The 25,495-nt window shown below is 44.2% G+C and overlaps 1 protein-coding gene across 2 annotated transcripts; it reads right to left on the bottom strand.

Moving 5' to 3' along the window:
* Nucleotides 1-1,506: 1,506 nt before the first annotated feature.
* On the bottom strand, nucleotides 1,507-25,342 carry RNF10 (ring finger protein 10). Of its 2 annotated transcripts, none has more exons than XM_083373811.1 (17): nucleotides 24,778-25,342; nucleotides 18,272-18,477; nucleotides 16,676-16,875; nucleotides 15,983-16,073; nucleotides 12,387-12,571; nucleotides 12,145-12,281; nucleotides 11,540-11,700; nucleotides 8,723-8,842; nucleotides 7,626-7,878; nucleotides 6,705-6,838; nucleotides 6,366-6,483; nucleotides 5,594-5,695; nucleotides 4,926-5,063; nucleotides 4,342-4,439; nucleotides 4,040-4,100; nucleotides 3,417-3,578; nucleotides 1,507-2,462 (listed from the first exon to the last, which is right to left on the bottom strand). In XM_083373811.1, the coding sequence occupies exons 1-17, from the start codon at nucleotides 24,902-24,904 to the stop codon at nucleotides 2,389-2,391; spliced, it is 2,367 nt and encodes a 788-aa protein (XP_083229937.1). In that variant the 5' UTR covers nucleotides 24,905-25,342; the 3' UTR covers nucleotides 1,507-2,388. The 2 variants fall into 2 exon arrangements, with proteins under 2 accessions (XP_083229937.1, XP_083229938.1); XM_083373812.1 differs by having other exon boundaries at nucleotides 3,417-3,575.
* Nucleotides 25,343-25,495: the final 153 nt, after the last annotated feature.

The raw sequence follows: 25,495 nt of genomic DNA, 5'->3' as shown, positions 1-25,495 counted from the left end.
CTAGCAGTTCAATCCTCACCTTTCCAAGGTTGGTAAAAACGAGAACCCAGATTGTTGGGAGCAAAAGGTTAATTCTGTAAACTGCTTAGAGAGGGCTGTGAAGCTGTATAGAAGTGCTATTGCTATTATGCACGTTCAAGGAAGGCTGGGTTGCTATAATTTGGATCCCTGCCCCAAGCAAGGGAGCAATCTTAATAGCCCTCCACTTCCAGGGTTCTATGATACAGATATGAGACACACTGCTACCAGGTCATCTTGTGTGCAATTATAATACAATTCCAGTCAGTTGAAGTACAAATAGTTGTACTATTTTGTATCTGAAGCCAAAGCAGCATCTACAGGTAGCCCTCTACTTATATAACCATTCATTTAATAATGGTTCAAAAGTTATGACGGCCTCGAAAAAGCGATGTATGACCCATCCTTGAAGTTACCATATCACATGACCCTTGTCATGAGATCAGAAGCTGGGCACTTGGCAGCCAACTCATTTGTGATTGTTGCAGGAGTCTTGCAGTCAGACGATCATGACCCAAGACCTTCCCAGTCGTCTTCTGACAAGCCAAATGAATCAGAGAAACCAGGTTTACTTAAGTGCATGGTTCACTTAATGACGTGACTCACTTAACAATTGCAGTCATTTATTAATTAAACTTCTATGCCACCCATCTCGTCCAAAGGTGACTCTAGGCAGCTTACAATCAATAAAAAACAAGATAAAACGTTAGAATATTAACACTAAAATTGACTTAAAAATTGACAAAGACAGGAAGGAGGGGAGCAAGATACACACTGAGAGGAGGGTGTGTGTCTTATCTTAAGAACCAGGGTAAAACTGGTTATAAAATCAGTCCCCTGGTGACTCACGTAACAACTAGGACCACTGGTGCTACCAAAAACAAGTTTCTACCAGCCCACCATATATCGAGGGAATATTCTCCTGTGAGGAATGTATACAGTCTTTCAGGCATCTACTAAAAGAGATCACACAGATCATTGGTGTGTTAGTTTTAAGCTGCTGCCGGATGTGTTATTGGTTTGGTCTGCAATGGAGTAACAAAGCCACAGCTTCCTGTTCTGGAAGATCAGCTGCATGTTTTTGATCCAGGTAATGCTCCTTGGTGGAGCAGTGGGCTAATGCCTCCTTAAGTAACACCAGCTGCCTGCAATTAGTGCAGGTTCGAGTCCCACCAGGCTCAAGGTTGACTCAGCCTTCCATCCTTCCGAGGTAGGTAAAATGAGGACCCAGATTGTTGGGGGCAATTAAGCTGACTTTGTAATAATGCCGCTTGGGGGTGTGTGAAAGCCCTAATAAGCAGGCATATACATAGAATGAAGGCTACTGCTAAGTTTGTAAGCCGCCCTGAGTCTTCGGAGAAGGGCGGGATATAAATGGAATAAAAATAAATAAATAAATAAAATAATGAAGCAAGCCGATTCCAAATGAGTGTGACTCAATCAAAAACAGAACGAGGGGAAAAAAAGAAACGCTGCAGAAATACCAACTCGTGCATATGGTTTATTGCAACTATTCACCTTTGCTGGTATATTACACTGAATTTTATTGTAGTCAATGGAAATGACACTTTAGTACGAATTAATTTCAGATCAAGCCAAAAGCAGCGCGGAATGAGATATTTTCTCAAACAGGAGAAACAAAAGTGGGGAAAGAACACACATCCTCCTACATCCAACTGGATTTGGGCGCCCAGCAAATGCCAGCCTCCTCTGGGTTGCCCCTTCTGTGCAAAGGGAAACGCTGCCCCCATCCCTCGCTTCCCCCAGGAATTGGCAACTTCACCCCAAAAGCAGCCCCTGCACACGGACTGACCGCGGTAGGCTTCATCCAACAAAACGTCTGCAAAGGCTGCTCTTCGCAGAAAGACAAAGAACAGCAAGGGAGGCAGGAGTTACGTGCACCACGACCTACTGCTCAGCCAAGTGCTACTTAAGTGGGCACAGCAATGGGCAAGTATCGGCTGCTGTCTTCCCTACCTCCAGCAACTTGGTTGCACTTAGCCCACTGCAGCCCCATGCTGATCACACTCAACCCGTCACCCAAATGGCAAAAGCAGCTGTGCACCCTCCACCAGATGTTGTACTTCTACAGCCCAGGGGCAAGCCAGGTAAACCGAGTCAGCCTGGCATAACACACATCCTTTTGGCCAGGTGTGTGTGTGTGTGTGTGTGTGTTGCAATACTTCAGTTTGGTTATCAGCAAGCAAACAACATATGCCCATTTTTAATCATCCCTAGCGCCCCCACCCCCCCACCCCGCTTCTCAGGAACAGACTTGTGTCCGAACTAAAATAATTTACCTATAGCAGCAAAAACACAAAAGCAAACCAAATAAATCAAGAGGAGGAAGAATTTGCCTATTAATAAAAATCACTTTGTATGAACCACTGAAGTACTGAAGAGGAGTTTTTGCTTCTGCTTCTTTTTCTTGCCTCGCTTTTCCTCTGCAAAAGAAAAACAGCCATCAGGGCCTTCCGAGGCAACCTCCCTTGGAGCTGAACTATCTGCAAGAGATGGTAGCCCTAACTGGGGAGGAATCTCCCCTCAAGCCCGGCGGCAGTTCTGAACGGTGCCCCTCCCACCCCCAAGCCAACATTCCTGGGCAGCTGTGCTCGGGGATGCAAACAAGCTGCGACTCCTGCGATATCTGCCTACTGTCTGATGCATAATGATCCCAATTCTATTTTGTTAAAAAATTCTACTCTTGCCAGCAGACATGGCTAAATATTATTTCCTGGCACTTTTAAAAAAAAACATTTTTATTTATGTGTTGGTTGGTTGATTGATTGGTTTGTTTAACGTGCTGCCTGAGGCAGCTTACAACTTATGACCTCAGCAAGACTAGTGCAAGCTGGCACTGTCAACCCATCTAAAAAAGTTTACGACTCGTACACTGCACAGGTAACCCTCGACTTTATTTAGTGATCATTCGAAGTTTCAACAGCATTGAGAAACGTGACTTGACCATTTTACACCTTTAACGGCCATTTCAGCACCCCCGCGGTCACGTGAACAAAATCCAGACATTTGGCAGCTGAATCATCACGTGTCCCGGGGGTCATGTAAGAAATCCCCTTTTGCAACAGTCTGGCAAGCAAAGTCCACGGGGAAGCCAAATTCACTTAACAACTCTGTTACTAACAACACGTACAGTGATCCACTTAACAACCGTGGCAAGAAAAGTCGTAAAATGGAGCAAAACCCACTCAACAAATGTCTCACTTAGCAACAGAAAGTTCGGGCTCCACCGTGGTCATAAGTGAAGCTGGAGAAACTTAAGACAGGAATGACCACGATGGGAGAGATGTCATGGGGATGGCTAAAGAAACAGGTAACCCAGCTACACCTGCGTTTCTGCACAGAATTAAGGGCCAGCGACGCCCTTTTCCTTGACTTACCTAAGAGGTGTTCAGAAGCGGACGGTTTGTCCAGTTTGAGGAAGGCTGCCTCGATAGCTTTACTGAACGAGTTCTGGAAACTAGGCACAGGCACACGGTCCGAGCTGTCGCTCTCCGCATCACTGTCTCCTGGAGCTGGGGGTGCCGCAGTGGGGGTCTCTTCTGAAAAATGTTGCTTTGAGATTCCTGAAAAGGCTAAATCGGCTCCCACACCATCACCACAATGGAATAACGCCGACAGAGCTCATTTGTCAGGAAAAGACAGGTCTTTGGCCCTCCAGGTTGCTCACGTGCTAAAATTTACAACTCATCTGCATATTACAGGAGTGTTTTATGGCTTTCCTTGATTCATTTTACTTTTAATCTTACTGACAGAGGCTCACTTTTAGTGCATTTCATCACTGTGGTTGGCCATTTCAAATGTGAGGCCCAAGAAATACAGGGTTATCAACTGAGACCTTCACTGCACAATTATTTAGAAAGGACTACTTTAAAAAAACTGCTGAATATAAACAGCGGCTCCCTCACACTGGTGATCTTACTAGATGATGAAACGTCTTCAGGCAAATGAACAACCTCAGAGAGCGCACCAAGGACTAGCCCAACAGAATAATCCCGCTTACCTTTCTTCTTTGGCTGAGAACTATTCCATACTTCTGGTTTGGCTTTTCCAGCCCTCAGCATCTGAAAAGTTGCAAGATGGACTCAGAAACCAGATTATTCACCTCACATGCTGATTTTTATTGATTTGGGAATCAAGCTGGATCATCTGTTTACCAAGGGATTACCAATAAAACTGCTTGTAATAAATGATAAAGGGAGCAGCAATTTCTACAGTTCAGATTTACTCAGCAGTGTAGGCCAAGTTCAGTCTCAACTTCTGCTCTCCAGAAAATGAGACGGTCTTGCAAACAGCCGCACCCACCTGGGCAAACGAGGGGCAGGCAGGGTCTTCCTCCAGACTCCCAATAAGGAATGGGGGGCTGCCAAGGCTGGAAGATGACAGTGGAGTCAGCAAGGACTCTGGAAGACACAAAGCTAAATATTGAGCGTGAGAATGAAGACGCATTACTAAAGAGGCAGGGAACGTACGTTACAGACTTTTGATACTGTGCCCCCCCAAATTCCACTTTTATTACTTGTATTAACCCTCGTTTTTCAGACATGAGCATCCTGTAATTGATTTTCAGTTCTCTTAAGAGTTCCAGTTTGCAAATGTCTACTGCTTTGCCTTTGAAAGCATCTGGCAGGCCTGCGGCTGCATTACTGTCCCCTTGGACTGAGTTATTATGCAAATGTGAAGTGCCACCACTGACTGGTGCAGGAAACAGAATTAAATAAGCCTTTACCGAAGTGTTTCTCAACCATGGCAAGTGTAAGATGTCAACTCCCAGCATGCTGGCTGGGGAATTCTGGAAGTTAAAGTCTGCCCATCTTAAAAGCTGCCAAGGTCCAAAACTGCTGCTTTAGAAGATGCTGTTGATGGCTGAAGTTGCTTTGGCTGCTTACCTGACTGGGAAGTGGGACTTCCTCCAACGCAAGCTGGCAGCATGTGGCACTCGTTCTCAGGACCAGCAGGCTCTCCAGAGCCAGCGCTGAAGGCCGGAAACTGCTGCAGGTTCTCTAACGCAATCCGGACCTCTGGATCTAGACATAAAAGCAGAAGTTCCACTTCCGTAACAAACTCCATAGCTTTTCTCTTCAAGTACACTACTCAACTGAAGTTAGGCTCCTTCCTTTTCTTCCCAGGAGCAACTTCAACAGGACTGTGGCTTCGCTACTTGAAACAGGCTTGTTCCATTTTTGCATTGGGCAAACAAACTTTGCCAAAGTATGGTGCAAATGATCCCTCGCTACGGACTTTGCTTTCCATCTCTGCCAAACTAGGCCTAGACTTTCCCCCTTCCCTTCAATTGTGTCTGATTCTCAGAGGCTGCTTGGACAAGTCCCTGCAGTTTTCTTGGCAAGGTTTTTCAGAAGTGGCTTGCCACTGCCTCCTTTCCCAGGGAGGGGAGAGTGTGCCTAGACACTTGGCTTTGTGCCCAAGGCAGGATGAGAACATACGCTCTCCCTGACGTAGCTGGATGCCTTCGCCACTACATCAAACCGGCTTACTATGCCTGCATACTGGGTAGCAAAAGACACACAGATGAGCTGTGCTCAGCACTGCCACTCACATTTGCCCTGCTTCTTGTTCTCCTCCATCTCAATTCTGCGCTCTCGACGTCGTTCATCACGTGCTTTCTTCTGCCTAAGCCGCTTTCGTTTTTCAATGTCATCTGAGGGCCGTTGGAAGAGAGTCTCGGTGAGATGAGCTACTGTGGGCAACCAAATCTCTCGGGCGCAGCCTTTCCGGGAAGTGGGTTTTCAGGTTCCTCTCCCCTCCCTATCCCTCAGGAGCCCAACCCAGCACTCAAACTTCAGATTTCACTGACAACTGAAGTCATTCAAGGATCCAATCTCTCATTTCCAAATTCAACACTTCCGTTAACTGCCTTTCTTTTTTTCAGCCCAAATATCAAATACTAGATTTTTCTAAGCAGACCACTCATTTTTCCTCACTGGTTTAATCTAAAAATGAGGGCATACTTTATCTAAGCTGTTTTTTTAGGTAGTGTTTCTTGTGGGCGATGCAAGTTGGAGCTTGAAAGTAAAGCTGTCGACTAAAGTTGCCAACCCCGTCCCTGAGTATTTCACGGCCGCATCCATCAAGCTTCCTTAGGCCCAAGAGCAATGCGCCTGGACCTTTTCTCTCCTGTCCCAGAACAGCCTCCAGCTGCAGCATCCCTAGCGGTCTTCTAACTAAAAAAAAACTAAGCGTGGCTCAACTCTGAACTCCGGTGGGTGTGTCAGGTGCCGCACCTGCCAAATACAGCGTTAACTTATTTTTGAAATCCTTTTTTTATAAGAGAAAGCAGAATTCCTAGAGATCCGCTTTTCTGATCTCACCTGAAAACATCTGCAGCGTTTCCTTCGAAATGATAGGAGGCTTCACTGCCAATTCGCAGATACTGAACTCACAGGTGAGGGGCAGATGGCAGAGATAACGATGACGCTGACGCACATCCTGCAGGCGGGAGTCGTGGTTTAGAGAAGTGGGCTCCCAACTCTTCTCCCCCCAACGCCGCTCTTCCGATTGCCAGCATGCAGAAGAGGCAATGCCAAGAGGCTCCCAGAAAGAGCCTGAGCACAGACTGAACTGAAACATCTCCTAGCGGAAGGGAGCTCTGACGCTCACCCCAGAGGCAACGTCTGGCCGTCCACAAGGGCCCCAGGCCCACTCGTTACCTCCGTCATTGAGTGGCCAGAGATCTCCACCACGGTAGCTGTGATCTTCTCTGGACTCTTCTCAAGGCTCCCATATTCGTGCACCAGGCAACGGACATTCACTGGGTGCAGATACAGACACTGCCCGTCTTCAGCTGCACCATCAGGGGGGGAAAAAAGAAGAAAAAGTTGCAGGGCAGTTATTTAAGGTTAGGAACTTAGAACAACCCCTCAGGGTGAGATAGCAGGTAGTTCTTGACTTAGGACGACAATTGGGACCAGAATTTCCTTTGCTAAGCAAGGCAGTCATTAATGAGTCATGTCTGATTTTACTGCTTTGGACACGGTTGTTAAGTGAATCCCTGCAGTCGTTAACTTTGAACCATCCCTGAACAAGTGGCTGAGTCGAGGACCCCGTGTGCTCCTATTCCATATCTAGCAAAGGAAGTGAAAGTGCTTTGAAGGCCAGGGAGCTTTTTCTGCAGGGCTATCTGGGCAGCTGCAGAAAAGGGAAAGTGTGTGTGTGTGTGTGTGTGTGTGTTAGATTCTGGAGCAGAAAGGCGCACTGAGCGATTCTGATGAGGCATCCAAACCAATTCAACAGACTCCACATCAAGAACCAGCAAAAGCAGGACTTCCAACTCTACTGCCGAGTTGCTGAGGACTGTTTACCAAATTAAACACACAGCAAGGTAGCACTGAAATAAGCTTCGGAAGATGCAGCCCACCCTACAATAGGAGCCAGCATCTGGAGAGCCCTCAAGGTTACTGCAAACTATTCGGGACCCAAGTATTCAGTGAAAAGCTGAGATAATCGGGGAGCATGGAAACATCAGCTACCCTCCCTCCCACTGTCCTCTGACTCCCTGTTATGCTACAATTGTTTGACATCTACCTTAAAAGACAAAGCTTTCCCACAACACCCAGCGCTACAGGACTGACCTTGGTAGAAGTAATAGGAAGGAGGACTCTGGGTGTGTCCGCCGGCAAACACAGCCTTTGGTTTTCCAGAGCCAGATGCACCCAGAATGGCTTCCCCTGCTTCACTTGGGCTTGCCGGATCCGTCTTCCTCTCCATGCCGTCATCCGCCGCTGCTTCTGCACTTTCCAATGCAGGGGGATTTCCACTGGCGGGACCCACAGGGGGAAATTCCAGCAATTCATCGTTGAAAGAAGGAAGATATTCTAGCGTGCCCTGCAACGATAAAAAAGCAGTTAGCACCCCCTGGTTCTGTTCCAGTTAATTTCTCCTTTTCTTTCCCTCTGTCAAGATAGCAGAGGCTAGCACAAAGACAAGGAAGGGAAACAATGGCCGGGAAGAGAAAACTGGAGAATCATACTCCAGATGGCCAAAAATTTGTCTTTATTTTAAAACTCGGTAGAAACTGCTTGCAAAATGGGCAGCCTCGGGAGACAAAGGGTTCTTCAGGGAATCTCTAGGCCTCGGTTCCTCACTTCTGGGCAGTCTCGAACTCTCACCCCTGCATTCAGACAACCCACAAACAAGCCCACAAGAAGACACTGGAGATCCTTCCTGGGGATTCCTGCTCCTCCTGCTCAGTGCTTACCAAAATGGCAGGAGGCCTTTAGGCAGCAAAGATCGTCCGCCCGTGTTTTAAAAACCCACTTCCTTGTCAGCAGGGAACTCTGGCACGAAATGGAAGAGGCAGATATTGACACTGGTCGCCCTGGAAAGCATCTAATTTGGTGATCACGGACTTGGCCCCCATCTCAAGATGAACTGCAGCTGACAGGATTCCCCTCCGTTGCCCAGGCCCATTAGGCCTCGGTTGCTCTTTTCCGGACATGCTCTAGATGTGCATTTCTTCACTCTCAATACCTCCAGGCTGATAATCAGTAGTTTTCCAAAATGCAGCATCCAGAAGTGGGTGGAACATCCAAGAGTTGTTGTTACCCTCAAGTGCAAGGCCAGAGAAAGCTGGCCTGGTCCCAATCCATTCTAGGAAGCCCTCTTCCGTGTCCCCCTGGCCTCCTCTGGAGGCAGATGAAGCGCGATTTAAGACTATGCAACTACTCACCTTTTTCTCTTGAGGTACGGCTGCAGTTTCTTTCTTGGAAGCTTCTGTCATGACTAATTTTTCCACAGCTGCAGTGACACCAGGAACATCACTCTCACACATCAAGTTGCCTTCACGATCCTAGAAGGAAAAACCAGTTATGTGACTCTTAGAGAACAGTATAATGTAAACCTATTTATTTCTTCTATTACTGGGTTAGGAATGTGGTCTTGCAATGCGTAAATTATCAGAAAAGTATTAATAACTTTCTCTTGCTAACATGCTGAAATCTTTGTATTTTACAGAATACTTTCTTCTATTCTATGGACCCCTATCCTGTCATGTACTTTGAATAAACAAACATGGCTTTCCGACTTCTGCGTTGTTCTTTCTTTCTGCAGTGATTGGCTGCTTGCTTGGTGGCATCTTCTGTCCCCCTGCAGTCTTCCATTCTCCTAGGATTCTCAGAGATGATAAATGGAAATGTGGAGACACCATCGGTGATGTTCGCTAAGACCTCTAGAAATTTGAACACACTGGTATTTCCTGAATATGATTCTATCAAACTTGGTCTTCATCTTTCAATTAGTTCTTTATAGACGAGGGAATTGAAGGGGAACTCATCAAATTTGCAGACAACACCAAACTGGCAGGAGTAGCCAACACCCTAGAAGACAAACTCAAGATCCAAAAAAGATCTTGACAAACTTGAACAATGGGCCCTCTCCAACAAAATGAGTTTCAATGTGGAGAAAAGCAAAGTCTTACATTTAGGCAGGAAAAACCAAAGGTACAAATACAGATTGAGTGAGACCTGGCTTAAAAACATAACTGTGAGAGGGACCTGGGAGTCCTAGTGGACGATCACTTAACCATGAGCCAGCCGTGTGCAGCAGCAACCAAAAAAGCTAATGTAATCCTGGGTTGTATAAACAGAGGCATAGGGATGAGGGCCGAAGGGCCATTTCAGGTATTATTACCGATTTATAAAACCCTAGTAAGGCCACACCTGGAATACTGCAGCCAATCTGGGTCACCATATCACAAAAAGAATGTTGAGAGTTTGGAAAAAAAAATCAGAGAAGAGCAACTAAGATGATCAAAGGCCTTGACACTAAAACATAGGAAGAACGGCTGCAGGACTTAGGTTTGGCTAGTCGAAAGAAAAGAAGAAATAGGAGACACGTGATAGCAGTGTTCCAATATTTGAGGGGCTGCCACAAGGAAGAGGAGGTCATATTATTCACCAAAGCACCAGAGGGAAGGAGGAGAAACAATGGTTGGAAACTGACCAAAGAGAGAGAAGCAACCTGGAATTAAGGAGAAACTTCCTGACAGTGAGGACAATGAACCAGTGGAACAGCTTGCCACCAGAAATCATGAGTGCTCCATCACTGAAAATTTTTAAGAAGAGACTAGACAATCACCTGTCTGAGATGGTAGAGGTTGTCCTGCTGGAGTGGAGGGTTGGACTAGAAGACCTCCAAGGTCCCTTCCAACTTATTCCTATTGCTATTCCCATTCCATTCTATTCTATTCTCTTTTTGGTTTGTTCTTAAGTTCAGCTTTCCTGATATCTAGTCTGCTCTTCCTTAGTGACCTTGCAGCTTTTTGAATTTCAGTAACGTTTGCATACCTACAACAGTATGTCGTATCATATGCTAAATAAATAACCCACAACAGTTGCTCCTGCTGTCTTCCCCTTTTTCTTTCCAGAAACGACTCACAATTGTCCTTTTCACATATCCTTTTTTATGAACTCCCTTTTGTCTTCAATAATTTTACTCATTTGCTTCTTTTATGAAGGAATCCAACTTACCATCGCTTTATGTTAATTCAAATCTGGATTCCTAAGGTTTCGTATTTATTCCTTTCTCTTTCAAATAAATCCAGCACTACACAGCATTTTCAGCATTGCTGCTTCTTCCACTTTCTGGATTAACATTTCTGTTTCATTTAGCAGGTCCTCTACCCGCTGAAGGCGAAAGTTGCCAGAGAGGAAAGTCGGGAATTCCTTGGCAGGCCCACTCCTGGCAGTTGTTTCCCAATATGTTAACTGTAATGAAAGTCCCCCGTGTGCCTATTTCAAAGATCTGCAAATGCCTTCTGGAATGCTTCGTTCGCAGCAGCTTAGGTGGGTGGGTGATAATACACACTATCAATGATGATGCTTTTATTCATCTTTATCGCCTATATACACTCCTTCTTTGTAATAGTTAAAATCATATGGGGTCATTTCTAATTTTTATTTTTAGACTCATCGTGCTGTGGAGCAGATTGGAGTAACCCAGTACGTGTCATGACCAAGCAAAGAACTAAAGGTGGCTGGATCTCAAATCATTCCAATCCTTGTAAAATAAACCACCGTATAGGATTGATTACATCCAGAATAAATATGGGACTAAAAAGTTTCATTTAGCATTTGAATAAGTATTGATGTGATATTTATATTGCTTGTAGTCATTTTACAAGAGTTAAAGTGCGATAGACTTAATAATTCATTGTTGTTAGCATATGGTAGATTATGATTTTTTTTTACTTTTATACCTTGTATTTAGCTCTGGGAAGTCGGGGAGGGGGGAAGAGGAGGGGGGAAGGGGTTGAGTTGGGTTGGGAAGGGGTGGGTGGGTTGGGAGGGGTTGTTTTGTTAAAGATAAAATGTACTGAAAAACTTTTCAATAAAAAAATAATAAAAAAATAAACCACCGTATAAACTGGAAACAAACAGGCTCAGACCACATTAGCCCATCCATGAAAAGAGAGAACGTGTTCCAAGCCAATGAGCGCCACTCTACCAGCCAGTTCACCACACTCCCTCTCCAAAGCGTGTTTCCCCACCTTCAGTTCCTGCAGGGCTGCTTCAACGAAACAGGCTTCAGGTGTGTGCTTTTCCTCCTGGTACTGGCGCAGAAGGGCGGCCTTTTCTTCCAGGATTACTTGCTGGAGGACCTGGCCCTCAGAGGCCAGGAGCAGCTTTGAATACTGGCTCTGCGGCTTATCTGGATGGAGAAACAGTCAGACGTTGCGACAAACATTACCGTCACATTTGGATGTGTTGCACATCAACCACCCGCAATGCACTTCAGGTTCTTAAAGCGGCTTCTTTAAGAGTTCCATTAAAACTTTTGTCTTCAATGACAAAATAATTAAAGATTTATAAGGAAGAAGAAACCCTGCATGATTAGAAATAACTTCCTGGTTGCTTCAGGCTGTCTAATTGGAGCTTGTGGGGTGCCTTTAGAGAGCAGAGGTTGATTTTTCAGTAATGTACAGGCTGAACCGCTAAAGAGCATCAGTTCTGAAGGGAATCAGAGCTGTCCCTTTCAATGAGGTTCACGTGAGATAACTCTGAAAGCCATTGGGCTTCCTTCTGCACGCGGCTCACGGTTTGCAGAAATCGAGGCAATCCCAATTCACAAGACCACTGAATCCTCAACACTCACCCCCCAGGTGAACAGGCTGCTCCACGTGAGCGAGCGCTGACTTTGGCAGTGCGATCAAGGCCCCCTTCTTACGCTGCATGAGCTGCATTGTAATTGTGTCACCAATTGCATACTGACGGGTTTCTAGTGCCACAACACTGCAAGAGAGAGAGAGAGAGAGAGAGAGAGAGAGAGAGAAGCGGTCCACGACAACTGACTTGCTGCAGGAGGAAAGGATCGCCTCACTCAGGGAACCTCTGTACCTTTTGAGGTCCTTCTTGTGAATGGAGCCGTAGCAGATGGGGCACTTGCTCCAGGTCTTCTCACTCAGGGAGAGATAGTGCAGGATACAGGCCCAGCAGAAGATATGCCCGCAGCGAGTGATTTTGGCAGCGGTGGGTGGGTATAAGCATATCGGGCAGGAGGGCACTTCATGGCTGTAAATCCGCTAGAAATGTGCAACAGAATCCCATTGATAAAATTGAACTCTCAAAAGGTATTCTTCTTTAAAGAGCAGAATATGTTACAACGCAATGTGGGGAGCTGACTATTCAAAACCCCAGCCACCGACACAATGAAGCAGGTGGCCATCTGATTTACAGTTATTTTAAAAAACACGCTTCTCTCAAGAGCACTGAGGATTGTCATTCCAGCACCTGCCCAATTTAGGAATTTCTATGGAGAACATAAGAACAACATCCCTGAGAAGTGACCGTCCAGATTTTATATGATGTTTTGTAGAGAAAAGCAGCCCCGCAATCTGAGTCTTTCGCTTCCACTATCAACTCGCTTGTACCACACTGAAAAATTTAAATTTGCTCCCCCTGCAATTTCCACTCTAGTTCTACATGGCATAAAGCACACAGCAGGGTTTTATTAAACCCGATTCCACTGCAGAATATGTTAACATGTTGATACCATTTCTTGACTCTGGTTACAAAGTTTGCTGCCCGATGATTTTAGGCCAATAAAATTTAAGCGATTGGTTAGTTCAGAAATAAGAAATGACCAATTTACATGGGGTAGAAACATAGAATCATAGAGTTGGGACCTTGGATGTCTTCTAGTTCAACACTCTGCCCACCCCCTGGCTGGAATCCTTATCCTAGTTGTCCAGTCTTTTCTTGAAAACCTCTACCAACTCCAGAAGGCAAGCTGCTCCACTGTTTAATTCTTCTCACTATTAGGAACTTTCTCTTCAGTTCCATGTTGGATCTCTCTAATGAGTTTCCACCCATTGCTTCTTGTCCTGCCCCCCTCATCTCTGTGACAGCCCTTCAAGTATTAGAAGATTGCTATCATGTTACTCCTAATCCTTCTTTTCCTCAGGCTGTTGTTAGCTGCAAAGTCGTGTCCGACCCATCGCGACCCCATGGACAACGTTCCTCCAGGCCTTCCTGTCCTCTACCATCTTCTGGAGTCCATTTAAGCTCACGCCTCCTGCTTCAGTGACTCCATCCAGCCACCTCCTTCTCTGTCGTCCCCTTCTTCTCTTGCCCTCAACCTTTCCCAGCATTAGGCTCTTCTCCGTGAGTCCTTCCTTCTCATTAGGTGGCCAAAGTATTTGAGTTTCAACTTCAGGATCTGGCCTTCTAAAGAGCAGTCAGGGTTGATCTCCTCTAGGACTGACCGGTTTGATCGCCTTGCAGTCCAAGGGACTCGCAGGAGTCTTCTCCAGCACCAGAGTTCAAAGGCCTCAATTCTTTGGCGCTCAGCCTTTCTTATGGTCCAACTCATACCTAATTCCCTTTAACTATTCATCATATGGTTTAGCTTCCAGTCCCCTAATCATCTTTGTTGCTCTTCTCTGCACTCTTCCTAGGGTCTTGGCATCTTTTTTGTATCGTGTTGACTAGAACTGGACATAGTATTCCATGTTTGGCCTCACTAGTGCAGTATAGAGTGGTACTACCATTTCTTGTGAGCTTGACGCTATCCCACTGTTGATGTAGTCTAGGACTGCACTGCCTTTTCTGGCAGCTGCAGCACATTGCTGGCTCATACTTAAGTGGTGGTTCACTAGGACACCCAGATCTCTCTCTGTTACTGCTGCTGAGCAAGGAACTGCTTATTCTATACCTGTGCATTAGTTTTTTTCTTGCCTAAGTGCAGGACTTTAACTTTTCTTGCCACTGAACTGCATCTTGTTGGATGGGGCCCAGTGCTCAAGTCTGTCAAGATCCTTTTGAACCTTGAGTCCATCTTCCAAAGTGTTGGCAATTCCCCTGAGTTTGATGTTGTCTGCAAATTTGAGTGATGAGGGCCTCCAGCAGTGAAATAATATTTTAGCCCTATCTTTTTGTAAATCATTCAATTCATCCCTGCAATCACAACTTTTCTAAACTCAGGATAAATAAGCGTGGATTGAGAGTTTGCACTGAGCCAAAGCGACAGCAATTCGTTCTTCCAAGAGAAGCTGAACAGATCAGCCAGGGTCAGCTGGGCTTTGTCCTCAGATGCCATTTCAATCGATATTTTGTTGACAGAACTTATCTGGTGGGCACAACCAAGCTTAAGCCGCCAGGCGGGGTAGGAAACACTACAGGCCTCAGAAATGGTGACTGGATTGATTCTACTGCAAAGGTCTCCTTATGTGCACCGTTGGCTTTAAACTGCTTAATTGCTGCCAGGACAGAACTACTACCATCACAGCTGGAATTATAGCTGTATTGGACTTTTGTGCTCCAACTGAGATGTTTGCAAGTGGTGGAAAACTAGAATTAAATGCCTAGATATTTAAAACACCTGACCTGCTTGATTTGGTTACCCCTGACTATCCACTTATAGAAGCTGTGTATTGTGATGCCTTGCAAATACAGTCAATGCTGCTAACATCAGGTGTTATTGCTTTGACAGCAGATGGAAATGCATTCAATTTTCTCCTTTGCTTTTAGAGCTGATTGGTACTGGGAGAGGGGATATGGATGAGAGTCCAGTTAGTCATAACAATAATTTCAAGTCATGGGAATTCAAGGTTACTGAGCCCAGAGTTCATAACAATTTGGCCGCTCGAGAGCCCAAGCTAATTGGGGAATGTGATTTATGACTGTTAGTTGGAGGAGGGAATTGTGCTTTGCTACTTTGTGCCCAGGGGAGGGGAATTCAGTTTTTGGCTTCAACTAAATAAAATAATAATAAAAAAATCTTAAAGAATCTTTTATTCAAGAAGCATGAAGTCGGCACTACATAGTTTTTTTATTTATTTTTATTTTAATTCCATTTATATCCCGCCCTTCTCCGAAGACTCAGGGCGGCTTACAAGCTTAGCAGTAGCCTTCATTCTATGTATATGCCTGCTTATTAGGGCTTTCACACACACCCCAAGCGGCATTATTACAAAGTCAGCTTAATTGCCCCCAACAATGCCTCCACGTTCTTTTGAAGAGTTTCATCTGTCGGTATTCTCTTGGACATGGGTGGCTGCATTATCAGCAATTAGAAAGATGGAAGTTGGTTCGTGAGCCCAGGGGAGAAATCATGTTTGGCAGGAGACTATATCAATAACATAAACGTTTAACTAATGAAGGGGTCAGAATGCAATTTGATTCCTTTAAAGCTGGAAATAAAGTTTGTCAGTTTGACATTGGACAAGCCTTTGAAATATATGTTTATATCTGTATACACACACACACACACACATACAGGGTGTTTTCATACGGCATCTTTATCAGCTAGAAAAACGAGGGGGCTAATTTCCTCTCTAGCGTCTTTTGGAGAACTGTAGTTTTGAATTCACAACTTACCTAATGAGCTGTGTGGAGGACTTCCTTTTCTTTCCTGAATCTCTCCCACCGTCCCGATTCCCAGGCTGACCACAGTATTTATTGTTTCAGAAAGAGAGAAGATGAAGGATACTAACCACTTGTTGCACAAAATCCCAGTTGACCAAGGTATCTGGGTCAGTGAAGTGAACCGTGTAGTCCTGATCATCACGCACCACAAACTGGCAACTGCAAAGAATATGAGGGATTTAAAACTAAAAACTCGTAATAACCGCCACCTGAAACTGATTATATAGAAATGATCCAGGAAGACAGATATTCAGATTAAGTAACTGCTGAATTATCTACAACAAACTTAAAACAAAATTACTTTATCTTTTCCGTTAGTCTAACCGTAATCCAAGGACACTCTCAGAAATCAAATATATCAAGGAGAGAAAATCAGAAAGTATCTGCTTTTTAACCTTCCAAGTAATGCTCTCAATTCACAAAATAATGCAGGTTAGATCTTGGCATTAACAATTTCACAAAGCTATGCGGTATAGCTTGTATAGCTATGTTGTATAAAACTTACCTTTTATATTCACATCACTGACACTTTCCCTTTGTTTTGAATAAATTCAAATGCAAGCAGCAATTTTAATGCATTTCAAACACAACAGGGCAATGTGAGTCAAATGATCAAAATAGCCTCAAATGTAAAATATAAATCCAAAGAAAATGTTTACATGAAAAATGAAAACTATAAAACAGCAGCTGAAAGCAGCAGATGGGAAGAGTACAAATTAAACTCTCCCTCAGACACTGATGAAGACAGATCTCACACTCACTTGGCCTGAAGGAAAAGCTCCTTGCTGAAAGGTTTATTTTCCCATTTGTTTCTTTTTCCCCAGGTGCCGTGGCTGCTCCCGTCAAAATGGCTGGTGTGGCCACGAGGTTCAAATGTGAAATTCAACAAATGGTTTAGATTAATCTTCTTGGGGCCAGAGAATTGGGCAGGGCTAAACTCTGCCCGCTGAGTTTCTGCTACCTGAGAAAACAGATAAAATTAGTTTGCAGGAATTGCAATAAAAAAACTATGCCATATAAAGACCGTTATTTTTACCAGGAGGATGAACATTAGGCCAGAACTTTGGAACAATCTCTTGGGAGGACGGGAAAAGCAAACGACGTTACTTTTGCCAAAAATATCACATGGCTGTCCCATCTAGCAACAGAGCTCAAACCAAAGGAAGCTTTATTCTCCTTATAAGTCAAGAGCTTTTTTTCTCAGCTCTTTACCTCAGACAGCATATTATTCACATGCAAAACAACAATGGACTTTCCTCTGACATTTTTTTCCTATATTATCATCAAAAATCTTTTAAAATATATTGTGCTTTCAAAGATCACGATCTGGAAAACTGCTTATACATCCCTCAAAGTACAGGTTAAGGAGGATTTGCTATTCACTGTAATATTTTAAAATATACAAATAGAAGCAACATCAACAGTCAACCCTCCAGTTTTAATTGGTTCTTTCAAGAATTAAACATTTGAAGTAGCACTTCAATGAGATGCATGTTTTGATAATGAGCCTGTCATCCTTGAATATCAGGTGGCTCAGTGGGTTAGGACGCTGAGCTTGTCGACCAGAAGGTCGGCAGTCTGGCGGGTCGAATCCTGAGTGCCGCGTAACAGAGTGAGCACCTGTTACTCGTCCCAGCTTTTGCCAACCTAGCAGTTCGAAAGCACGTAAAAATGCAAGTAGAAAAAAGCAACCACTCCGGTGGGAAGGTCACAGCGTTCCGTGCGCCTTTGGCGTCTAGTCATGCCGGCCACATGACCACAGAGACGTCCTCGGACAAGCGCTGGCTCTTTGGCTTTGAAACGGAGATGAGCACCGGCCCCTCGAGTCGGAAACGAGTAGCACGCATGTGCGGGGGAACCTTTACCTTTACCTTAGACATAAAGTAAAGCCTTGAACATCTACAGTTTATATATTTGGGAAATGCTGAACATTTAGGTTTCTTGTGCCTCCTGCCACAGGCTGGACAGGGACAGCCAAAGGACCAGATGTGACCCACAAATGCCCAGACCTGCCATGTTTGTAGAACTAAGAAAAAAACGTACATGCTAATGCCCGCATTCCTTTCTGTACACATTTAGAAGCAAAGAGTCCATAGTAACCTCTTGCTATTATGAGAAGTAATCTGGCCATTATTTTTCCAAGATAGGGCATTATTGTTTGATTTTTTCCCCCCACAAGCATGAAGGTAAGAACATTCAGTTCAATTAGATTCTTATTTTTAATCTCTATTTAACATTTTTATTTAACATTTTTAATGCGAGAAGATAGAAGTTTCTATTGTGTCAGAAAAGAGAGAGAGGACAGAATATTTGTTTAATGAAGGCATGTCAATGTCCTGGTAAGGGCAGAATCTCACCTCATCTCGTCTTCCACCATTAGAAAAAAGGCTAAAATATTTGCCACCGCTGTTCTGTTCCCCCCTCTGAGGGGGCATCTTGTTAAAAGCTTTGCTTTTCTGTGGAAAGGAGCGACGGGACTGGCTGGGGAAAGTCTCATTTTTGGGATATGAAGTTTCTCTCTTACGATTATAACGCTGTCTGGATCCACTTGCATTTTTCCCTTCTAAAATAAACATTAAAGGAATAATGTTCAGCATTAAGTCAAAAGCAATTCCTAGCAGAGCACTTATATCACACGAAAGTGACAGCCAGACTGGCAACACAAGCAAAAGCTTATCTAGAGAAGCCTATCACGTGGAACTTTCATGACTTTCTGGTGAAATCAAACATCTTTATTTAAAGATCTTGCTAACTGAAGATATTTTGATCTTAAAACTATATTTTTTCTAATCCTTGTGCTAGCATAAACAAATACTGAACTAATAGAAATATTACTATATTTACTTGTAACAGGAAAGGATTATTCTTATTACTTAAGAAGAAAGCTGTGTTAGTCTACGGTGGCCCAAAATCAGAAGGACTGATAGCCCCTTTCCAGACTAACAAAATTTTATTAACATTGGGTACATGATTACTTGCTCAGTTGCCTAATTTCATTATTCTAATGCTTTGAATCACCCCAAGGGAATTAGACAAATAAATGACCTATAGTCATTTTTTTTCAAATACTTCTGACAAGGAAAACATTGGTCTTTTTAAATTTGAGTTTGTACACTCAAGCTCTTCCCTCCAGCAATATTCAATTTAGCACACATCCAAACTTTTTCCAATAAAATAATATTCTGTATGCAATCCAAAGTAACAGTGATTACTATCCAATGCAGGCAATACATTTCCATCATTGTAAGTTCTGTTATAATTAGAACAGTAAATCAAGAAAGAAGCTGCTACCAGGATAGGAAACTTGGGGGTATAGGTAGTCCTCAACTTACGACCACAATTGAGCCCAAAATTTCTGTTGCTAAGTGAAACAGTTACGTGAATTTTGCCCCATTTTACGAACTTTCTTGCAACAGTTTCTAAGGGAATCACTGCAGTTGTTAATGACCATGTTAGTAAGTCAATTTGGTTTCTCTACTGACTTTGCAAATGGGGATCACATGACCCTGGGACACTGCAACCGTCATAAATATGTGAACTAATTGCCAAGCATCCAAATTTTGATCATATGATCATGGGACTGCTGCAATGGTCGTAAGTATAGAAAACGGTCATAAGTCACTTTTTTCAGCCACGTTGTAACTTTCGATAATCGCTAAACGAACTGTGTATGTCGAGGAGTACCTGTATTAGCAATCTTAAATTTCATAAGATGTAAAATTTAAAACTTTGTTATTTAAATTCCCTTAGTTGGAAACAGACTTCCTATATGTATGAGAAGATTATATATACAAATGATAGATACTAATGTTCAAGGAACTTCTCCCTTTAAAACAGCTAATTGTTGACTGGAAATTATCAGAACTTAGGAAGTACTGTACTATACTGAACTTTTGCAACTTGGCTCTTGTGTAGAAAGGCCTTTTTTCTAAAACATTAGTCATATATACTTTTAATAACTGTACTTGAAAATAAATCATTGGATAACTGCTAGGCAATTCTGTTGCTGCAGGACTGCTACCCCAGGCTTTGTAGAATGTGACAGTATAGTATCAGCACCCTCAGCTATTTGCACTATGGCCTGTTCAGATTAGAACATAATCAGCGCCTGCACACACAGCTGTCGAAAACTAAAAGCAGAACTTTCTAAACAGGAACCTTTTATCTACAGAGAGCCTCCAGCTGCTACACTAAAAAATTAGTTGAAAATAGTTGGTCAATATGAATATCACCTTCTGTAGTGATGGAAAGTTTGTGGGACTCTACAGAACCGTTCTGCATTGTTGTGACCTGCAATGTCATCAAAACCTCATCTAAGAGCTGTTACTAAAGATATTCTATAAGTCGGTCTGGTGCAGTGGGTAAAGCAACAAGCAAGAGACCAGGAGACTGGGAGTCAATAGTGACTTACAGGCACACAAAAAAATTAAAGCTATACATAATTAGTATATTCTTTCATATCCTCTTGGTAGTGGCCTCTTCCTTTTGGAGTGATCTTCTCTCCAGATACAATTGACCCCAATCCTGCAGGCTTTTAGATGTTTTCCAAGGCATTTGGGTCAGGATGAGTAAAGTCCCATTTGTATGAACTGCAGTCTATTTAGTCCTGATAGCTGCCCAGTTAGTTGGCAAGAGATACCCAAAACCGCAGAAGATATGATGAAGATCCAGATGGATCTCTAAAGAGTTGAACACTGGCCCCTATCTAATAAAATGAAATTTAATGGAGAGAAAAGTAAAGTTTTGCACTTAAGCAAGAAAAATCAAATGTTGATTAGGTACAGATTAGGTGAAACCTGGCTCAATAGCAGTAACTGTGAAAGGGATCTTGGAATCTAAGTGGACAATCACTTAAAAATGAGCCAGAAGTCTGCAGCAGCAGCCAAAAAAAGCCAACACAGTCCTAGGCTGCATTGATTAGAGCAGGGGTGTCAAACTGCCGGCCCGTGGAAGCTGTGCCCACCCCATTGCCGGTAAGGGCAAAACTGTCCTGTGACGTCGCGAGTTTGACATGTCTGGATTAGAGGGATAGAATCAAGATTACATGAACTATTAGTACCCCTTTATAAAGCCTTAGTTGGACAGTATATGGCATCCTTAGTTGGACACTTAGTATAGTGTTTTGGTCACCATATTATCACCATATTATCAAAAAAGATGTAGACACTTTGGAAAGAGTGCAGAAAAAAGCAACAATGATGATTAGGGAGCTGAAGAACGGTTGCAGGAACTGGGTTTGTCTAGTTTAGTGAAAAGAAAGAATAGGGATTACATGATAGCAATGTTTCAATATTTGAGGGGCTGCCACAAAGAAGAGGGCGTCAACCTATTCTCCAAAGCACCAGAAGGCAAGACAAGAATCAATGGATGGAAACCAATCAAGGAGAGAAGCAACCTGGAATTAAGGAGAAATTTCCTAATAGTGAGAACAATTAACCAGTGAAGCACCTTGCCTCCAGAAGTTGTGGGTACTCCATCACTGGAGGCTTTCTTACCCAGGCAGCTGAGTCAGAAGTTCACATCAATGAGATGACACTCAGGTAGAGTTTAAGTGGCATTCTTCATTAAAAAACAAACCACTTGAGTCTGCCTTCGTGAATCTTCTCTGTGGAAATGACTACCACTCCAGTCAAAAGAACTTTCTGAATAACTCAGAAAAAAAGACTTCAAGAGGCAGAAGAACTTACATAACCATTGTCAAAGACTTTGACCTCCACCATTAGGCAGACAGGATACAAATGAAGAAAATGCAACATTATTATTTGTCCAATAATAAATCACCAAATACAAAGCATATTAACACTCCAAGAGGTTTCAAAGAATAATGGCAAAGAAACTGCAGGTACTTTTGTACTGTCTGATGTCAGTCTGTATGAGACTGTTGTAAAGAAAATACTGAATAAGAGCAACATGTACGGGAGAATACCAAGGAAATATCACACTCTGCAAAATACACACTGCTGTCCATCAAAACTGATGAAGCTTCTTATATGAGAAACGAAATGTTTTCAAAGAAAAAAACAAGAAAGTTCAATTGCCTTTTGGAAAAAGCACCTTTGGACTACCCATCTCAAGTTTGCCAAAGACCACCTGGATGATACAGAAAGCAACTGGAACAATATTCAAAGGACAAATGAGATAAAAGTGGTTCTTTCAGATAATAATGAGAAACCTTAGGCTTGGTAAACACAAAACACTGTTCCACATCATTTCAGATGTGAAGCATATTTGGATCTGGACAGCTCAATCACTGATGGAACAATAGATTCTCCACTGCACCAGCAAATTCTACAAGTGGATGCCAGGTGAACATGGGACATGCTGTCGAACGATAAGATAAAATAAAATAATCTTGTCATTTTTTACTGTGGGCACAGTGGCGTACATCAAAAATGAAATTTAGTTGCCCGCTCCCAAAGTGAGATGCATACATGGCACACCCCCAAAACATACTACATACAACATATGTATAGACCCACAGCCCTATATATACATAACAATAACTGTCCAACTTGAATATATAATGGAAGGAGGAAGCCTGAGAGTTCACAAGGTTAATGCTGTATGGAATGAAACTATGGTTGAATCTGTATGTTCTGCTACGGTACGTACAGGATCAACAGGTACATACAGGAAAACATTTAGTTGACGTCCCTGGCGCTGAAAGAGGCACCACTGTTATCACATCTAAAACTTCACATACTTTTGCCAGTGAGATTACTGAAACGTTGGCTCAGTGCATTACTAAAGCTATGACATAGCCAACTTCTGTGTTGTTGTTTTTAGCCAGAATCTCTATCTATTAAAACAACATAGATGACACTCAGATTACACTGTAGGTCACAATACTGGACATTTCTCAAGGGCTCACAAACTCTCACCACTGAGTCCAGGGCAAAATATTCAGACAAGTTTTAAAAGACCATATTCCTGCCCATGAAGAAAACAGGAGTTAAAGAATGAGCTCCATATGATTTGTTTAATTAAGGGGTACCCCTGAATTTAGTTCAATTGATGACTTCATGAACATGTTGGCTTCCACTGCTTCCTTCCAGAATGTTTATTCAATCTCCTCTAGGGCCCTACACTGACATTTTCTATGGTCTCCAATAATTATCCAGGATCAACCTGGCTTAGTGTCAATGGAGATTCTCAGATATCCAGATCATAGTTAGCACCTATGGTAGAACCTGACTTAGCTTTTTAAGATAACAAAAATGAGGATAATGCTGTCTAGATTCTGTCTAAATATAGCATCCTTGCTATTTATAGCAGGGATGATCAAAATCTGTTAATATGGAAATAAAATATTCCAGAATATTTTAGTTCCCTCCAGAATATGCCAAACCTCCCCTTAGACCATGTCATTCCTGGAACTAAATAGACATGATATTCCAGATGAGACCTCTGGTTTGAAGCTTAGCTACCCACAAATCACCTCAAATTACTTCCACTGAAACACCAAATTGCTTGTAGATTGGCAAGGTCTGATAATCACGCAGAAACATTAATTTTATAGTGCCTGCTCCACATTAAGGCCAGTCTCTGGTATGTCAGTAAAACACTGATGTGCCTAGAGATTTTAGAAACAGAGTGAAAATTTGAGAGAAAATTATAGGGGCATTATTTTTCAAATATTGTGGAATGTATGTAGCATTGCTATCTCAGCAGTGGCAGCACTTAATAGATCTTGGCTGATCTTGGAAAGAAAGAAGAGTTAGTTTGAACAGTCTTCAGACATCTGAAGATCACCTAGGCACAGCGGACTAGCCACTAGACAAGGGAAGACTAGAAGACATCTTAAATACTGACAAAACTGCTTCCGTACCACTCCCCAAAAAAGGTACGTATATGGAGGCAGTCCCCAGGAGTCAAGCTCAACTCATGGGTTTTTCTAGCTCTGCAAAATGATGATGCCTCCAGGGCAAAGGAGTGTTTCTTCTAAGGCAATTGGCAGTTTGTCCCAGAACAACAACTGCATCAAGAATAATGGAAACAAGGATGCCTCACTGATCATCATGAACACTGCCAAAAAAAGTTATGGGAATGAAGACTTACAGATGCCATCTGTCTAAGTTTCATATTTAAAGGCTGTTAATGTTTAATCATTGGGATTTTTAATTGCAATACTCAATCATTCCAAATAAAGAAAAACAAAGATACAATAAAGCTTGGAAATCCAGCCAGAAGAGGTCCCCTCTTTATCAGACAAACAAATGGCAAATTCCATGGGTGCATTCGGTTAAGCTTTTCAAGATGCTTTATGTTATCTCCACTTTATGTTTGCAACAGCTGATTACAAAAGTCTTTCCCGAGTAGGCTTTCCCCCAGGCCACTATGGAAAGAAGTTCCCATCCTCCCAAATTACATCTATAAAAACCCTGCTGAAATTTGGATTCACACAAAAAAACAACAACCTTGTGGTGCTCCCAGTTGTTCTTAACCCAGAACAAAGCCAGGGCGGGCAGCAACCTTGCCTGAAAGTGTTTCACCCTCTCTTTAAAGAACAAAGGTCACCCCCACTGGCTTCCGGTAGGACAAGGGTCTTCAAACTTGGCCCTTTTATGACTTGTGGACTTCAACTCCCAGAATTCCTCAGCCAGGTATGCTGACTGAGGAATTCTGGGAGTTGAAGTCCACAAGTCATAAAAGGGCCAAGTTTGAAGACCCCTGCGGTAGGAGGTGGTATATGTCGTCGGTGTGTAAGATTTATACCACCACGTTCGTTCCTGCACTGGCTGGGGTGGGCTCGGCTGGCTGCAACAACCCAGGACGCTGCTGCTGCGGCTGCCCGTAGCTCGCTCTCAGCAGCGGACTCCACGGCCCAGCGTTCCCCACCCAGCATTCCCCCGCGCAGCCTTACCCCCTTTGGGCTTGGACTCCCCACCAGCCGGGCCGGCGGAGTTAGAGCGGGGCTGCTGCCCTTTGCCGCCCGTGGCGGAGGAGGAGCCGGGCCCGAGGCCGGAGCCGCAGGGGCTGTTCTTGTCCATGGCGCGGGCGGGCGGGCGAGGCGGCGGCGGCGCTGCGGCGCGGGCGGGCGGGCGAGGGCGGCTGGCGGCGGCTGGGGCCGAGGCCCAGGCTCATGGCCCGGCGGCGGGCTCGGCGCAGCGCAGTCGTCTCGGCCACCCTCATGGCGACATCTTCCTCACTGCTTCGCGCGGGCGAGGGAAGAAACGGGCCGGTGCGCGGCCACCACAGGCCTCGGGTGCCGAGTCGGAGAGGCCGCCTGGCGCGGCCGGGCCTGCGCCCCGCGGACGGAGGAGCGGCCTCGGGAGAGCGCGGGAGTCCGCGAGGCCTCCGCGGCCAGGCCCGGCCGGCGCTTGGAGAGTGGCGAGGAGGGCAGTTCGCGGCCAAGGGGAGCCGCCCGGTCCGCCTCAGCGCCGCCGCTGCCTGTAATGGCGACGCGTCGCCCACCGCCGAGACGGGAAGGCCCGGATGGAGCCTTTCTCCAGGGGGCGGGGCGCGCCCCGACGCAAAGCATGCCGGACGCGGTGGTTCCGCCCTCAGCCGCTGGACGGGCCGCGGGCCGGCCTCCTCTCGAGAGAAAACTACGCCTCCCGACAGGCTCCGGTTGAGGCTCG

This window comes from Vipera ursinii (genome assembly GCF_947247035.1).
Source record: "Vipera ursinii genome assembly, chromosome: 14".
In the NCBI taxonomy this organism is placed as follows: Eukaryota; Metazoa; Chordata; class Lepidosauria; order Squamata; family Viperidae; genus Vipera; species Vipera ursinii.
Note: the sequence above shows the minus strand (reverse complement) of the source record. Positions and strands in the feature narration are given on the sequence as shown.

Excerpts from the sequence above, each read along its gene's own strand:
- RNF10 (XM_083373811.1), bottom strand. The coding sequence starts at position 24,904 with ATGGACAAGAACAGCCCCTGCGGCTCCGGCCTCGGGCCCGGCTCCTCC. Across the intron at positions 8,843-11,539 it reads CAGCCCTGCAGGAACTGAAG|GATCGTGAAGGCAACTTGAT; the intron begins GTGGGGAAACAC and ends TTTTCCTTCTAG. Across the intron at positions 3,579-4,039 it reads TTCTCAGCCAAAGAAGAAAG|AAGAGACCCCCACTGCGGCA; the intron begins GTAAGCGGGATT and ends AACATTTTTCAG.